General features: G+C 38.7%; 1 protein-coding gene across 4 annotated transcripts; it reads right to left on the bottom strand.

Annotated features, from left to right (window-relative positions):
• Positions 1-70: 70 nt before the first annotated feature.
• LOC115449760 (peptidyl-prolyl cis-trans isomerase 7) lies at positions 71-6,707 on the bottom strand. 4 transcript variants are annotated; one of them, XM_037441539.1, is made up of 10 exons: positions 6,625-6,707; positions 3,564-3,626; positions 3,230-3,391; positions 2,805-2,936; positions 2,412-2,488; positions 2,027-2,116; positions 1,787-1,942; positions 1,402-1,529; positions 915-1,021; positions 71-400 (listed from the first exon to the last, which is right to left on the bottom strand). In XM_037441539.1, exons 3-10 carry the CDS (start codon positions 3,383-3,385, stop codon positions 224-226), a joined length of 1,023 nt encoding a protein of 340 aa, XP_037297436.1. In that variant the 5' UTR covers positions 3,386-3,391; positions 3,564-3,626; positions 6,625-6,707; the 3' UTR covers positions 71-223. The 4 variants fall into 4 exon arrangements, with proteins under 4 accessions (XP_037297436.1, XP_037297435.1, XP_037297438.1 ...); XM_037441538.1 differs by having other exon boundaries at positions 6,557-6,639; XM_037441541.1 differs by lacking the exon at positions 6,625-6,707 and having other exon boundaries at positions 3,230-3,317; positions 3,564-3,760.
• Between the last annotated feature and the right edge of the window lie 6,344 nt (positions 6,708-13,051).

Raw genomic sequence — 13,051 nt, 5'->3', positions numbered from 1 at the left:
TTTTGCTGAACTAGTTTATGACATCTAAGACTACGAAATGGGACGTATTACAATAACTGAAATAACATTCTATATACGCAGAGACAATTTTTAATACCCTTAACAAACGCACAATTTGAATAATTAATTTCAAGTAGGAAGCTAATAAGACGCTGAATTACCTTTACATAGAAAAACAATAAAAAAAAATTTTGTAAAGATAAATATGTGTATCAAAACTTCATCATTGCTTTGGTTTCCTCCGCGGTGGAAACTTAATAGTATTTGGGTTGCCTTCCCGGTATTGACCGGAGCGAGTAAACCAACCGCACGAGCGGATGATGCAGTCCGAGGTGGCGGTGCCTAGCGGAAGACCCAGAGCACTGATGCGCTCTAGAGTCTGCGCTGGTCCTGATATCATCTAGGAAAAATAAAGGTTCCATGTAGAATATACGTTAAAGCGATGATAAGGAAACTGTACTTATATTATGAAATAATTGACGTTAGATGTCTTGGTTTGTCGAGAGCAGTGTGGTGCCACGCTATATCTTGTAATTCAATTTTTCCATCGTTGCTATTATTCCTTTGCAGGCGTGCCGTTTTCTACTATTTAGCCGATGGTAGAGTCTAATAGGACTACCTCGATGGCGTAGTTAAACTGCATGCGCTATACGGCAGCGCTCTGAGGTCATGGGTTCGATCCCGAGACGGGCAAAGTGATATTTGATTGATTGATTTGTGCCTGATATGGCATAGGCTAGGATACGTTCGCTCGCGAGGATAAATGCGTGATGTGTGAATGTTTTATATGTTTTGATAGTAGAGTCGCAACAACCTTGATAGCGCTGTAACTCTTAATATAGTGACATGCTCGTCCATAAACTATTTGAGAATTCAGGATAGTACTTAACTCGTTATCCATAATTCATACTTACTCTTCCAAAAACAACATGCTTCCCGTCGAACTGCGGCAAAGGTTTGAATATGATGTTGAATTGACCACAAACTTCATTATCTGGAGTAACCACCATTGACAGCACACCTTTTGATTTTACAAGTATTCAAATTGATAAATATTTTTTTTATAGGTTACTAAATAATTGAAATTTAACTTGGTCTCTCTTATGTGATACCTAGGCAACGTCTATACCATCGCTTTAATATTTATGCCGGTAAGTATGAATCAGTATGCATGATATGTTGTTTTGTTTTGGAGTATATAGTAAACAGTAAAATGCCCAATATTTAGGCTGTCTGTGAGTTTGTAACTTAATAACAAATTTTAATCGTAATGTTAAAAGAATAACGTACCTTGATTTATAACATATTTATGAAATACCAATTGATATAAAACTTAAATAGTTGGAAACAAATAATGTTTTTTTAAAGAACATAAAAGATAAGCAGACTAGAAAACATTACCAGGAACTGTGTGTTTCAAATGAAAGGATTCTGCACCCATGGGTTCAGTTTCCCCTTCTGGTAGATAGCATCCAAACCCGTTGTCCTTGGTCACATCCCCTCCACGGCAGTACAGATCTGGTACAATTCTGTAAATACATTCCTTTACTTCAATTTACAATTATTTACCTGAGCTGTGTTTTCATATATTATCATTTATAACGGTAACTAATGTATTTAATTGCAGTACAGCAAAGTGACTTTATAGCATCCGATTATAAGTGGAGTGGCGTCGAAATAGAGATTCGGCTGATGAGCGTTAAATTCCTCGCTAGTCGACACTATTATGGTGATCTCTTTGAAAGCGGAATACACTATAACTACTATAAAGCATTGTATCAATAACCTAAAAAACCTCGTTCCTAAATATGCGTGTCCAAAAGCGTCACCCCTAACAAGAGTCAGAAACAGCTGACATGTTTTGGGGACCAAGTCGTTGAATAGTTCGATGACAACTTTGCCGATCTTAGAGCCGCCAACCACCCAAATCTCCATAGAAACTCTAAAATCAGGCAAAATAACATAAACTGCCAGTAATAATTAAAGAAAAATATGCTATAGTACTATTCTGCAAAAATGAGTATACTTAGTTCTGTGAACATTAGGTGGTTTATCAAAAGCTGGTTCTTTTATGTCACGGTCGAGTTTCTCTGTCTTAAATAAGATAAACGGTAATCTGAAAATTAATTAATAATTTTAATATACGTACTTAATACCCGATCTGAACTGTATAAAATACTACAGCTGGGAACGTCTTCCCTCTACTATGAAAAGGGCTTAGTCTACCACGCCGGCCTAGTTCGGGTTGGCACTTACCAGACTTTACATACTCTCGAAATTCTTATGTAAAACTTTTAGATTTCCTTCCGATGTTTTCCTTCACCGTAGTGAATGGAAATATTTTACGTTAGATATAAGTACTATTAAATTTTTATTTTTATTATTATTTATATCGTAATTGCGATACTTACGTAGCGCCAAGTATTAGTTTGTGCTTTGTATCTTTCCACAGTTCTTCGAGTTCCCTTGTTAGTAGCTGTTCAGATCTCTACAAATAAAAAAAAATTAAGAGGTATATAATATCCAAGAACATTTATATAGGTAAAAAAATGTCATCAACATTTTAAAAAATCCTAAGATTATTAGAGCTGTATATTAATCCTAATAGAATAAAATAAATTCAGTGAATTGTGAATATTTTACATTAAATAAAACGTAAAATTTGATTACTTTGTTAAATTGAAAAGTTTGAGCAAAGCTGGCTTAATCCCATTAGTTAGATGGATTCCTACGATTATATTTATGGTATTATGCGTCTACTAAATACTACTTATGTAAGTAAGCACATTCATTATGGTACTAACCGCGATAAGAAGTCTTGAGTAGAAATAGAGATTACTTTTTCGAATTTCATCCAGATCCCGTTGTCTTTGTTGACAGAGTAACTTTTTATACTTATTGTTAGGTTCTGGACGCATCCAACAGTCAACGTAACCCTGAAATACATACTTATTAATCTCAATATTTATGATTTAGATTCTACGGTGCTATTTATGATGATTGAAATACAGGTCGGCTGGTCTATTCATTCTGTAGGCAAATTTATCTACAACGAGGCACTACCACTTTATTTTATAAACCTAATTAATTAAGTTGCACCACCTTTTCAAGAAATAAATAGATATATGCGTGAGCGTTTCTTGACAAATTGTTATTAATCTTTGCCCACTCCTATGGGACAAGAGCGTGAGCGTATATGTATGTACATATGTACTACAAATATACTAACCCCAGTTCTTTGTATGAGATTGATTCTTTTCAACAATTCTTTGTTAACATTCATGTTTTCCTCCAGCTGACGGGCGTAGTAATCCAGTCTGCGAGGTTTTAGATACAATTCAGGAAACAGCTCTGGAGGTTTGTCGTCTACAATGTGTTTTGCCATTTGCAACTGAAATAATTTGATTGACAATCTAACGTTTTAGCTAATGTGGATGATGCATGTAACAGCATTATCATGATTCCATTTTTGCGTGGAAAGATTAACAAACACATTTTCTCATTGAAAAGGACCTATAATCATATAATGCAATGGTTTATTACTCATATAGAACGACGTATACCTCTTTTTGATGGTTGCACCAACACGAATAGAACTCCTTCGACAATAAAGGAAACCTTGGTGGCTGAAAGTAGAAGTTGAGAAGAAGTTTATTCGGGAAATAATTATAATATTTTGTTCTTAAAATGGCATCCGTCACAAAAAAATATTTATCTTTAATGATTTCTTATGTTTACGCGAATGTTAGACATTGAAATAAAAACTAAAAACTATTTAAACGGATTTTATCGCGGTTTTTTATATTATTATTTTCTCCCGACGTTTCGAAGACTTTGCAGCCTTCATGGTCACGGGGGGACTGAGGTGTTGTTCATCCGTAAAGTCAAAGTTACAATATCTACCTACATTTTCAAATATACAACTTTTTAAAATTTTATCTGTTGACGGTCCGATCTACGCAGAATGAGCTCACAGTGTCTTGAGGTCTGGCAGCCGGTCTTTTGGGATCCGATTTAATTAAATGTAGAACAGGATCCCAGGCTTGTGCAAGCTTCCAACCATCTTCCCTATTGAAATTTGGGTGTTTTTAATTTCAATAGCCTCGCGAATCATCCTAGGCAGGAATCGGTGTTCTTTGGCAAGGATTTGTGGCTTGTCTAATCGCAAATAATGATTGGAGCCTCCTTCAGAATGTTCAGCGACTGCAGACTTCGTAGAGCGTCGGTGTTTCACGTCAGCTATATGTTCTTTTACGCGGGTCCCTATATTTCTTTTTGTTTGTCCTATATAAGAGAGGCCACAGTTGCAGTCTATCTTGTATACACCCGGTTCTTGCAGAGGTATATGGCACTTGACAGGTGGTAAAAATTGACTAATCTTCTTAGGCGGCTTGAAATAGGTTTTTATTGAAGCACGCTTCAGGATGTAGCCAATCTTGTCGGTGACTCCTCTCACATATGGTAGTACAACCGGAACACGTTCAACTGTGGCTGGTTTCACTCGGTCTCTGTGACGGCGGCGTGGAATTTGGAGCTTGTTGTCTCGCAGTACTTGCTTGACATGTTGTAGCTCAGCGGCCAGGTGTTTCTCGTCACAGATTCCTCGTGCTCTCTGAAACAATGATTTGCCCACGGTAGCTAACTGTTTTGGATGGTGGTGAGATTCACCGTTCAGATATTTATCAGTATGGGTCTGTTTCCGATACACAGTATGACTTAAGGTCTGATCAGGATTACGAATGACTAAAACATCCAAGAAAGCAAGAGATTTGTTGTGTTCTAACTCCATAGTGAATTGGATTTTATTATTAATGGAGTTAAGGTGATTTAAAAATGCAGATACTTTGTGCGATGGTAAAATTGTGAAAGTATCATCTACGTACCGTTTGTAAAACCTTGGAGAGACCGGTGATGTTGTCAGGGCTGTCTCCTCGAAGTCCTCCATGAATATATCGGCGACTACCGGAGATACAGGGGAGCCCATCGCTACACCCTCTACTTGTACATAGAACTGATCATTCCACAACATATAGCCAGATGTAAGGCAGTGTTGGAGTAGTTCTGCATATTCCACAGGTATGTTATTATCTACTAACTTCTTAGACACAATTTTGATGCAATCTTGTAATGGTAAGCTCGTGAAGAGAGACTGGACATCAAAACTGACCATTGTTTCATTGTCAGCTAACTGTAGGTGTTTAATGTCGCTGACAAATTGGTATGAATCCTTCACAGATGCTCTAGTGTTTCCTCTGAGGGGTGAAAGCACTTTTGCTACGTGCTGAGCCAATCTGTAGGTTGGTGTGTCGATCTGACTCACAATGGGACGTAGTGGAGCATTTAACTTGTGTATCTTCGGCAGTCCATACAGTTTAGGCGGTTTTGCACACGAAGGAACGAGTAAGTTTACGTCGAGATTTAATTTATCGGAGTAATTTTTTATTAAAGTGCTAGTAGCCTTCAATATCTTGTTAGTCGGGTCTGATTTGACTATTCTATACGTGCTTCCATCCGATAAAAGTTGTTCCATTTTATGATTGTAGTCTGACGTATCCATTACTACTGTCGCATTCCCTTTATCTGCACGGAGAATGGTAAGGTCTTTCCTTGATCGCAAGTTCTTCAAAGCGATATATTGATGTTTTGGAAGATTTGGTTTCGGCATTTTCTTTTGACGCAAAATTGACGAAATGTCTTGGCGTATTGCCTCCGAATCTTCCTTTTTTATATTATTCATGAAAAGACTGTTCTCAACATTGCAAATAATGTCTTCATACGGCATCCTTCGTGGTGTAACAGCAAAATTTAAGCCTTTGGATAAAACCTGAATTGTGTTTACGTCCAATGTTTGTTTTGACAGATTTATCACTGCGCGTTGTTCATGGTTGGCGCAGGAGTGTATGTTATCTATGGTCGCGCGCGTTCCATTCCTACACTCGGTGTTCTTAATATTTTTGGCATTTAATTTTGATGTTAGTTTATTATATTTTATTATGTGTTTATTTTTGCATTCATTATATTTAGAAGTTTCGCGCTTATTTAAGATATCTATGCAATTTTTAAAATCAAATGCTGATAACTCTGTCTTTAGTTCATTGGATAAAATCTCAACACAATTATTTATGTAATGAAGGTCGGATCGTGTTCCATGTATGGTAGCTCGTAACAGTTTTATACTCGCCTGGTTTAGAATTTTAGCGCTCCCTCGTATGTTTTTCTTAGGTGATAGCTTTACACACGTAGGGATGAGATTGTGGTCACGACATCTCTTCAAGAAATTCAATGATGTGCTGAATCTTGCGCGCTTGGTTTTCAAATTCTCCAACCGGCGTATTTTGTTGGCAAGTTCCAGTCCGTACTGGTTTGCATAATGATTTCTTATGTTTACGCGAATGTTAGACATTGAAATAAAAACTAAAAACTATTTAAACGGATTTTATCGCGGTTTTTATATTATTATTTTCTCCCGACGTTTCGAAGACTTTGCAGCCTTCATGGTCACGGGGGGACTGAGGTGTTGTTCATCCGTAAAGTCAAAGTTACAATATCTACCTACATTTTTCAAATATACAACTTTTTAAAATTTTATCTGTTGACGGTCCGATCTACGCAGAATGAGCTCACAGTGTCTTGAGGTCTGGCAGCCGGTCTTTTGGGATCCGATTTAATTAAATGTAGAACAGGATCCCAGGCTTGTGCAAGCTTCCAACCATCTTCCCTATTGAAATTTGGGTGTTTTTAATTTCAATAGCCTCGCGAATCATCCTAGGCAGGAATCGGTGTTCTTTGGCAAGGATTTGTGGCTTGTCTAATCGCAAATAATGATTGGAGCCTCCTTCAGAATGTTCAGCGACTGCAGACTTCGTAGAGCGTCGGTGTTTCACGTCAGCTATATGTTCTTTTACGCGGGTCCCTATATTTCTTTTTGTTTGTCCTATATAAGAGAGGCCACAGTTGCAGTCTATCTTGTATACACCCGGTTCTTGCAGAGGTATATGGCACTTGACAGGTGGTAAAAATTGACTAATCTTCTTAGGCGGCTTGAAATAGGTTTTTATTGAAGCACGCTTCAGGATGTAGCCAATCTTGTCGGTGACTCCTCTCACATATGGTAGTACAACCGGAACACGTTCAACTGTGGCTGGTTTCACTCGGTCTCTGTGACGGCGGCGTGGAATTTGGAGCTTGTTGTCTCGCAGTACTTGCTTGACATGTTGTAGCTCAGCGGCCAGGTGTTTCTCGTCACAGATTCCTCGTGCTCTCTGAAACAATGATTTGCCCACGGTAGCTAACTGTTTTGGATGGTGGTGAGATTCACCGTTCAGATATTTATCAGTATGGGTCTGTTTCCGATACACAGTATGACTTAAGGTCTGATCAGGATTACGAATGACTAAAACATCCAAGAAAGCAAGAGATTTGTTGTGTTCTAACTCCATAGTGAATTGGATTTTATTATTAATGGAGTTAAGGTGATTTAAAAATGCAGATACTTTGTGCGATGGTAAAATTGTGAAAGTATCATCTACGTACCGTTTGTAAAACCTTGGAGAGACCGGTGATGTTGTCAGGGCTGTCTCCTCGAAGTCCTCCATGAATATATCGGCGACTACCGGAGATACAGGGGAGCCCATCGCTACACCCTCTACTTGTACATAGAACTGATCATTCCACAACATATAGCCAGATGTAAGGCAGTGTTGGAGTAGTTCTGCATATTCCACAGGTATGTTATTATCTACTAACTTCTTAGACACAATTTTGATGCAATCTTGTAATGGTAAGCTCGTGAAGAGAGACTGGACATCAAAACTGACCATTGTTTCATTGTCAGCTAACTGTAGGTGTTTAATGTCGCTGACAAATTGGTATGAATCCTTCACAGATGCTCTAGTGTTTCCTCTGAGGGGTGAAAGCACTTTTGCTACGTGCTGAGCCAATCTGTAGGTTGGTGTGTCGATCTGACTCACAATGGGACGTAGTGGAGCATTTAACTTGTGTATCTTCGGCAGTCCATACAGTTTAGGCGGTTTTGCACACGAAGGAACGAGTAAGTTTACGTCGAGATTTAATTTATCGGAGTAATTTTTTATTAAAGTGCTAGTAGCCTTCAATATCTTGTTAGTCGGGTCTGATTTGACTATTCTATACGTGCTTCCATCCGATAAAAGTTGTTCCATTTTATGATTGTAGTCTGACGTATCCATTACTACTGTCGCATTCCCTTTATCTGCACGGAGAATGGTAAGGTCTTTCCTTGATCGCAAGTTCTTCAAAGCGATATATTGATGTTTTGGAAGATTTGGTTTCGGCATTTTCTTTTGACGCAAAATTGACGAAATGTCTTGGCGTATTGCCTCCGAATCTTCCTTTTTTATATTATTCATGAAAAGACTGTTCTCAACATTGCAAATAATGTCTTCATACGGCATCCTTCGTGGTGTAACAGCAAAATTTAAGCCTTTGGATAAAACCTGAATTGTGTTTACGTCCAATGTTTGTTTTGACAGATTTATCACTGCGCGTTGTTCATGGTTGGCGCAGGAGTGTATGTTATCTATGGTCGCGCGCGTTCCATTCCTACACTCGGTGTTCTTAATATTTTTGGCATTTAATTTTGATGTTAGTTTATTATATTTTATTATGTGTTTATTTTTGCATTCATTATATTTAGAAGTTTCGCGCTTATTTAAGATATCTATGCAATTTTTAAAATCAAATGCTGATAACTCTGTCTTTAGTTCATTGGATAAAATCTCAACACAATTATTTATGTAATGAAGGTCGGATCGTGTTCCATGTATGGTAGCTCGTAACAGTTTTATACTCGCCTGGTTTAGAATTTTAGCGCTCCCTCGTATGTTTTTCTTAGGTGATAGCTTTACACACGTAGGGATGAGATTGTGGTCACGACATCTCTTCAAGAAATTCAATGATGTGCTGAATCTTGCGCGCTTGGTTTTCAAATTCTCCAACCGGCGTATTTTGTTGGCAAGTTCCAGTCCGTACTGGTTTGCATAATGATTTCTTATGTTTACGCGAATGTTAGACATTGAAATAAAAACTAAAAACTATTTAAACGGATTTTATCGCGGTTTTTTATATTATTATTTTCTCCCGACGTTTCGAAGACTTTGCAGCCTTCATGGTCACGGGGGGACTGAGGTGTTGTTCATCCGTAAAGTCAAAGTTACAATATCTACCTACATTTTTCAAATATACAACTTTTTAAAATTTTATCTGTTGACGGTCCGATCTACGCAGAATGAGCTCACAGTGTCTTGAGGTCTGGCAGCCGGTCTTTTGGGATCCGATTTAATTAAATGTAGAACAGGATCCCAGGCTTGTGCAAGCTTCCAACCATCTTCCCTATTGAAATTTGGGTGTTTTTAATTTCAATAGCCTCGCGAATCATCCTAGGCAGGAATCGGTGTTCTTTGGCAAGGATTTGTGGCTTGTCTAATCGCAAATAATGATTGGAGCCTCCTTCAGAATGTTCAGCGACTGCAGACTTCGTAGAGCGTCGGTGTTTCACGTCAGCTATATGTTCTTTTACGCGGGTCCCTATATTTCTTTTTGTTTGTCCTATATAAGAGAGGCCACAGTTGCAGTCTATCTTGTATACACCCGGTTCTTGCAGAGGTATATGGCACTTGACAGGTGGTAAAAATTGACTAATCTTCTTAGGCGGCTTGAAATAGGTTTTTATTGAAGCACGCTTCAGGATGTAGCCAATCTTGTCGGTGACTCCTCTCACATATGGTAGTACAACCGGAACACGTTCAACTGTGGCTGGTTTCACTCGGTCTCTGTGACGGCGGCGTGGAATTTGGAGCTTGTTGTCTCGCAGTACTTGCTTGACATGTTGTAGCTCAGCGGCCAGGTGTTTCTCGTCACAGATTCCTCGTGCTCTCTGAAACAATGATTTGCCCACGGTAGCTAACTGTTTTGGATGGTGGTGAGATTCACCGTTCAGATATTTATCAGTATGGGTCTGTTTCCGATACACAGTATGACTTAAGGTCTGATCAGGATTACGAATGACTAAAACATCCAAGAAAGCAAGAGATTTGTTGTGTTCTAACTCCATAGTGAATTGGATTTTATTATTAATGGAGTTAAGGTGATTTAAAAATGCAGATACTTTGTGCGATGGTAAAATTGTGAAAGTATCATCTACGTACCGTTTGTAAAACCTTGGAGAGACCGGTGATGTTGTCAGGGCTGTCTCCTCGAAGTCCTCCATGAATATATCGGCGACTACCGGAGATACAGGGGAGCCCATCGCTACACCCTCTACTTGTACATAGAACTGATCATTCCACAACATATAGCCAGATGTAAGGCAGTGTTGGAGTAGTTCTGCATATTCCACAGGTATGTTATTATCTACTAACTTCTTAGACACAATTTTGATGCAATCTTGTAATGGTAAGCTCGTGAAGAGAGACTGGACATCAAAACTGACCATTGTTTCATTGTCAGCTAACTGTAGGTGTTTAATGTCGCTGACAAATTGGTATGAATCCTTCACAGATGCTCTAGTGTTTCCTCTGAGGGGTGAAAGCACTTTTGCTACGTGCTGAGCCAATCTGTAGGTTGGTGTGTCGATCTGACTCACAATGGGACGTAGTGGAGCATTTAACTTGTGTATCTTCGGCAGTCCATACAGTTTAGGCGGTTTTGCACACGAAGGAACGAGTAAGTTTACGTCGAGATTTAATTTATCGGAGTAATTTTTATTAAAGTGCTAGTAGCCTTCAATATCTTGTTAGTCGGGTCTGATTTGACTATTCTATACGTGCTTCCATCCGATAAAAGTTGTTCCATTTTATGATTGTAGTCTGACGTATCCATTACTACTGTCGCATTCCCTTTATCTGCACGGAGAATGGTAAGGTCTTTCCTTGATCGCAAGTTCTTCAAAGCGATATATTGATGTTTTGGAAGATTTGGTTTCGGCATTTTCTTTTGACGCAAAATTGACGAAATGTCTTGGCGTATTGCCTCCGAATCTTCCTTTTTTATATTATTCATGAAAAGACTGTTCTCAACATTGCAAATAATGTCTTCATACGGCATCCTTCGTGGTGTAACAGCAAAATTTAAGCCTTTGGATAAAACCTGAATTGTGTTTACGTCCAATGTTTGTTTTGACAGATTTATCACTGCGCGTTGTTCATGGTTGGCGCAGGAGTGTATGTTATCTATGGTCGCGCGCGTTCCATTCCTACACTCGGTGTTCTTAATATTTTTGGCATTTAATTTTGATGTTAGTTTATTATATTTTATTATGTGTTTATTTTTGCATTCATTATATTTAGAAGTTTCGCGCTTATTTAAGATATCTATGCAATTTTTAAAATCAAATGCTGATAACTCTGTCTTTAGTTCATTGGATAAAATCTCAACACAATTATTTATGTAATGAAGGTCGGATCGTGTTCCATGTATGGTAGCTCGTAACAGTTTTATACTCGCCTGGTTTAGAATTTTAGCGCTCCCTCGTATGTTTTTCTTAGGTGATAGCTTTACACACGTAGGGATGAGATTGTGGTCACGACATCTCTTCAAGAAATTCAATGATGTGCTGAATCTTGCGCGCTTGGTTTTCAAATTCTCCAACCGGCGTATTTTGTTGGCAAGTTCCAGTCCGTACTGGTTTGCATAATGATTTCTTATGTTTACGCGAATGTTAGACATTGAAATAAAAACTAAAAACTATTTAAACGGATTTTATCGCGGTTTTTTATATTATTATTTTCTCCCGACGTTTCGAAGACTTTGCAGCCTTCATGGTCACGGGGGGGACTGAGGTGTTGTTCATCCGTAAAGTCAAAGTTACAATATCTACCTACATTTTTCAAATATACAACTTTTTAAAATTTTATCTGTTGACGGTCCGATCTACGCAGAATGAGCTCACAGTGTCTTGAGGTCTGGCAGCCGGTCTTTTGGGATCCGATTTAATTAAATGTAGAACAGGATCCCAGGCTTGTGCAAGCTTCCAACCATCTTCCCTATTGAAATTTGGGTGTTTTTTAATTTCAATAGCCTCGCGAATCATCCTAGGCAGGAATCGGTGTTCTTTGGCAAGGATTTGTGGCTTGTCTAATCGCAAATAATGATTGGAGCCTCCTTCAGAATGTTCAGCGACTGCAGACTTCGTAGAGCGTCGGTGTTTCACGTCAGCTATATGTTCTTTTACGCGGGTCCCTATATTTCTTTTGTTTGTCCTATATAAGAGAGGCCACAGTTGCAGTCTATCTTGTATACACCCGGTTCTTGCAGAGGTATATGGCACTTGACAGGTGGTAAAAATTGACTAATCTTCTTAGGCGGCTTGAAATAGGTTTTTATTGAAGCACGCTTCAGGATGTAGCCAATCTTGTCGGTGACTCCTCTCACATATGGTAGTACAACCGGAACACGTTCAACTGTGGCTGGTTTCACTCGGTCTCTGTGACGGCGGCGTGGAATTTGGAGCTTGTTGTCTCGCAGTACTTGCTTGACATGTTGTAGCTCAGCGGCCAGGTGTTTCTCGTCACAGATTCCTCGTGCTCTCTGAAACAATGATTTGCCCACGGTAGCTAACTGTTTTGGATGGTGGTGAGATTCACCGTTCAGATATTTATCAGTATGGGTCTGTTTCCGATACACAGTATGACTTAAGGTCTGATCAGGATTACGAATGACTAAAACATCCAAGAAAGCAAGAGATTTGTTGTGTTCTAACTCCATAGTGAATTGGATTTTATTATTAATGGAGTTAAGGTGATTTAAAAATGCAGATACTTTGTGCGATGGTAAAATTGTGAAAGTATCATCTACGTACCGTTTGTAAAACCTTGGAGAGACCGGTGATGTTGTCAGGGCTGTCTCCTCGAAGTCCTCCATGAATATATCGGCGACTACCGGAGATACAGGGGAGCCCATCACAAGCACCCTCTACTTGTACATAGAACTGATCATTCCACAACATATAGCCAGATGTAAGGCAGTGTTGGAGTAGTTCTGCATATTCCACAGGTATGTTATTATCTACTAACTT

The sequence above is a fragment of the Manduca sexta genome, chromosome 22, assembly GCF_014839805.1.
Source record: "Manduca sexta isolate Smith_Timp_Sample1 chromosome 22, JHU_Msex_v1.0, whole genome shotgun sequence".
Lineage (NCBI taxonomy): Eukaryota > Metazoa > Arthropoda > Insecta > Lepidoptera > Sphingidae > Manduca > Manduca sexta.
Note: the sequence above shows the minus strand (reverse complement) of the source record. Positions and strands in the feature narration are given on the sequence as shown.

Excerpts from the sequence above, each read along its gene's own strand:
- LOC115449760 (XM_037441539.1), bottom strand. The coding sequence starts at position 3,385 with ATGGCAAAACACATTGTAGACGACAAACCTCCAGAGCTGTTTCCTGAA. Across the intron at positions 1,530-1,786 it reads TTAGGAACGAGGTTTTTTAG|AATTGTACCAGATCTGTACT; the intron begins GTTATTGATACA and ends ATGTATTTACAG. Across the intron at positions 1,022-1,401 it reads TTTGAAACACACAGTTCCTG|GTGTGCTGTCAATGGTGGTT; the intron begins GTAATGTTTTCT and ends TAAAATCAAAAG.